The sequence below is a fragment of the Zingiber officinale genome, chromosome 1A (assembly GCF_018446385.1).
Source record: "Zingiber officinale cultivar Zhangliang chromosome 1A, Zo_v1.1, whole genome shotgun sequence".
NCBI classification, from domain to species: domain Eukaryota; kingdom Viridiplantae; phylum Streptophyta; class Magnoliopsida; order Zingiberales; family Zingiberaceae; genus Zingiber; species Zingiber officinale.
Window position 1 is genome coordinate 187,977,194 of NC_055987.1, and position 3,699 is coordinate 187,980,892.

The 3,699-nt window shown below is 38.2% G+C and overlaps 1 protein-coding gene across 1 annotated transcript; it reads left to right on the forward strand.

Moving 5' to 3' along the window:
* The first annotated feature begins 2,339 nt into the window (after positions 1–2,339).
* On the forward strand, positions 2,340–2,870 carry LOC122008389 (dirigent protein 22-like). The gene has a single exon (XM_042564107.1). The coding sequence runs from the start codon at positions 2,340–2,342 to the stop codon at positions 2,868–2,870; it is 531 nt and encodes a 176-aa protein (XP_042420041.1).
* Positions 2,871–3,699: the final 829 nt, after the last annotated feature.

Sequence of the window (3,699 nt, forward strand, 5' to 3'; positions counted from 1 at the left end):
CACGAGACCAACATAAACTGTTAGCCTTATTATGTTTATCTGATTTTGTTTTTATATTTAGTGTAACATAGTACAACTAATCACATAATTAAGATAAAAATAATATTTTTTAAAATTCTTAATTCTAATTTACAAAATTAATTAAAAATTTTATAAGAGGCTTTTATGTTTTTTACCTTTTTCTCAACTTTTTATCTTATTTCAATAAAAAGAGTTTTGTAAAAATATAAGTACTCATAATTTTAACATCGGGCAAAAAAATAAACAAAAAAGTATTCTTTCTCATTTATTATTAAAATAACTTCTCATCCTTTATAGTAAAAAGTGAAATTCGCCATCTCAATAGCCCACATGGTCAGTCTCGTGGTCATCTATGAGAAGGTAAATCGAGAAGCTGGCCATTATAGGGAAGGGTATTTTTCTTAACTTTGCTGAGATTCGACCCCTTGCCCATTATAGTAATATTTATCTCACAGTATCCAATTCAACCATGACCCAAGGGCATATAATCTCTCATCCAGTTTCAATGATGGTACAATCGGCATCGAGTCAAGATTGATTAGATTGACCAAACTCAAGTTGACTCAAGTTGAGTTTAGATGTCTGATCAATATGTTAGTTGGTCGAGTAAAAGTTAAGTAAGTCAAAGTTAACCGGATATTTGACAAGAAGTGAAAAGTCCAAGTGAGTCATTGTTGACCGGATATTTGACAATTGGAAGTCCAATAAGGAGTTGATATGAGAAAATCCAAGAGGGTTATAGTTGATCAGGCACTTGCTAATCATAGATGACGAAAGTCCAAGTGGATGACGGTTAACTAGACACTTGGGTTATGAAGAATCGGACGCTTAGCATAAGAAGTGAAAACTAAGTAGGTCAAATTTGACAGGACACTTGTAATGTGGATAAAATGCTAAATGGCTGGAGAGACTAGATGTTAGGTAAATATGGAAAGTCCCTACCAGGTCACAAAAGACTGGATATTATAGTGAGTGCAGATGTCCAAACATATCAAGAAAGATTAGATGTTTAGCATATGTGAAGTTCTTATAGGTTAAGTGTGATCGAATGTTTGGCGCATGAAGTCCAGACTTATTAGGGTTGACCAAATGTTGCACAACCGAAATCTTGATAGGTTGAGGTTAATTAACTACCAGACAAGACGATAATTCATCTTCGGTAAAACTGAAACAACAGTATTAATTGATTGATGGATTGTAGACCTTGAAATTAGGATTTTAGGTGTTTTATGGTTTGCTATAGTAATTGTTACAGTAACTTTAGGATTTACTATAGTAACTAAGTTTTGGATGTTTTGTTATATTAGTAGTCGATTGTTGGGTTCTAATAATCGACTATTGGCATTGTAGTAGCGAACAATATGCAACGACAAACATAGTATGAACAGGGATAATATCTGAGAAACAATGTCCAAAGTCCAATATTCTATTCACCATGCATATTGTTTGCACCAGCATATCCTTAAGTCTCTGATTTTTTTTTTAACTTGGAGATTTTGAGAAACAAGAACAATTGATATCTCTATTTTCAAATTCAATGAGATAATGTCACTAATACTATTTACGAAAAAAATTTATGTCAAAATCTCTTGATTGTTCATAAACCTCAACGTAATGCTTTTTCTCTCGTTTAGATACTGATATTGTCTGAGAGCTTGCAAGATGAAACACTGGGCGACAACGGATGACGACGAATAACGATTCTGATGAACAAGAGGGGATCCGAGAAAATCACAACGGACCTCAGTAACATTTTAATGCCAGACAATCGATACGAGAAAATCAAAATGGATCTTATGAATGATACCTAACAACAGGAAACTCCGGTGAAGAATTTGGAGTATTTTAAGCTCTACACAATCTCTTAGCTATAAATGAATAATAACTGATAGACAAAACTAGCGGATAGATCTAAAAAATTTTAAATTATTTTACACGAACACAGTTTTTAAAGAAGAGTTGACATCAATATAGAGGGCCGGGGCAACAACGCGTCCGGGTCTGAATAAGAGAGAGAAAGAGACGGAAAGGGCTGCTAAATCAACTCATCGTTCAAAAGATCTTATTGGTTGACCAAATTAATTAATCATTTGGTGACTGATTCAATTCTGTATATCCACAACGACGCCCTGGTCTTTTGTTTCAATATCAGACGAGGCAACTTACAAGAGACGGCGACGACCTGCTACCTTCAAGTATTAAGTATCGACTCCGTCCCTGAGTGCATTACTATAAATAGAGCCCTGCAACTCCGCAATATTCAAACACATCTCATCATTCCTTCCTTCCTTTACAATTTGTTACTGCATCTCTGTAAAATGGCAGCCTCCTCAGTCATTCCTTCCTTGCTCCTCTTCCTCTTCGTAGCTGCCGCTGCCGTTGCCTCCTCCAACCCCAATGGCTACATGCACCTGCGCTTCTACAACCACGAGAGGATCCTTGGCTCCGGTCCCAGCGCCACTGTCGTCTACGCCGTCCAGCGCCGTGACTCCAACTCTGGGGCTGGCTTCGGTAACGTCATCGTCTACGACAACCTTCTGCGGTCCGGGGTGGAGACAGACTCACCCATCGTCGGCCGAAACCAGGGCATGGGAGTGGGCTCGAGCTTGGCCGAGAATTCTGGCCTCACCAATTTCCAGCTGGTGTTCACCGCCGGCAAGTACAACGGCAGCTCCCTCGCCCTGCAGGGGTTGTTCCCGGTCGCCCCGCTCGGGACCGTGTTCGAACGGGCGATCACCGGAGGCACAGGAAAGTTCCGTTTGGCCAGAGGATACCTCTTGACCACGGAAGTTCGTGCTACCAACACCACCCTCACTGGACAACTCGACGCTTATATCACCTTCCGTTGAGACTTGAGATCAACATTTATATATGTAACTATTCTTGTCTACTCATTTATAATTCATTATTTCATAATCCTTGATTTTATGTATAGAAATACATTCATCTTAATAATTAAGCTAAATTGTATTATAAAAGATCGTGATTGTTTTGGGTGATAAAAAGGTTGGTACATGATTAATTAGTTTTGTTTTATCTTTTCATACTGAGCAAATTAAAGATAGCAACCAAATTAAAACTTGAAGAGTTAAATATGTATTTTATAAAAAAAAATGTGTTAAAACTCTACGTAAATTCCTTTTTTTGGACTTTTGCCACGTCCGCTGCTATTCGATCGAGTAGCTTCCTTCAGTTGGGTCGACCTTGTTTCACCTCGCTGAGCACCCTCCTTCCTTTTTGAAAAAGATTTACCATAGGTTAAGTATGGACCAAGGCGCACCTTGGCATAGTATTTCCAACGCTCAAGACAGACTTGGAGAAGAGAACATAGTAATAGAATGCAAAATGGGGATGCTGTGATGAATTGGGCATACCTTTTCTGTTGAAACGATTAACCTATATATTTATAGAGAAGGAGAAGAAAATGCATTCCTTCTATCTTGGTAGCCTCCTTTCCCTCATGTGACGTCTTTATTTCATGCTGCGATATCATTTCAAGCAATGACTCTAATTTACCGTAACTCCAGCCCTCTATAACTATTGTAATCAGTGTCTCATTGTTTTTGCCTTCATTTGTAACTAACACCTCTTTTCCTGTACCTGTAACCGTCGCTCGTTGATGGAGGCAAGCCCTTAACATCTATTCCAAACCGATGTGCCTCCCTTTGTTATGCATTT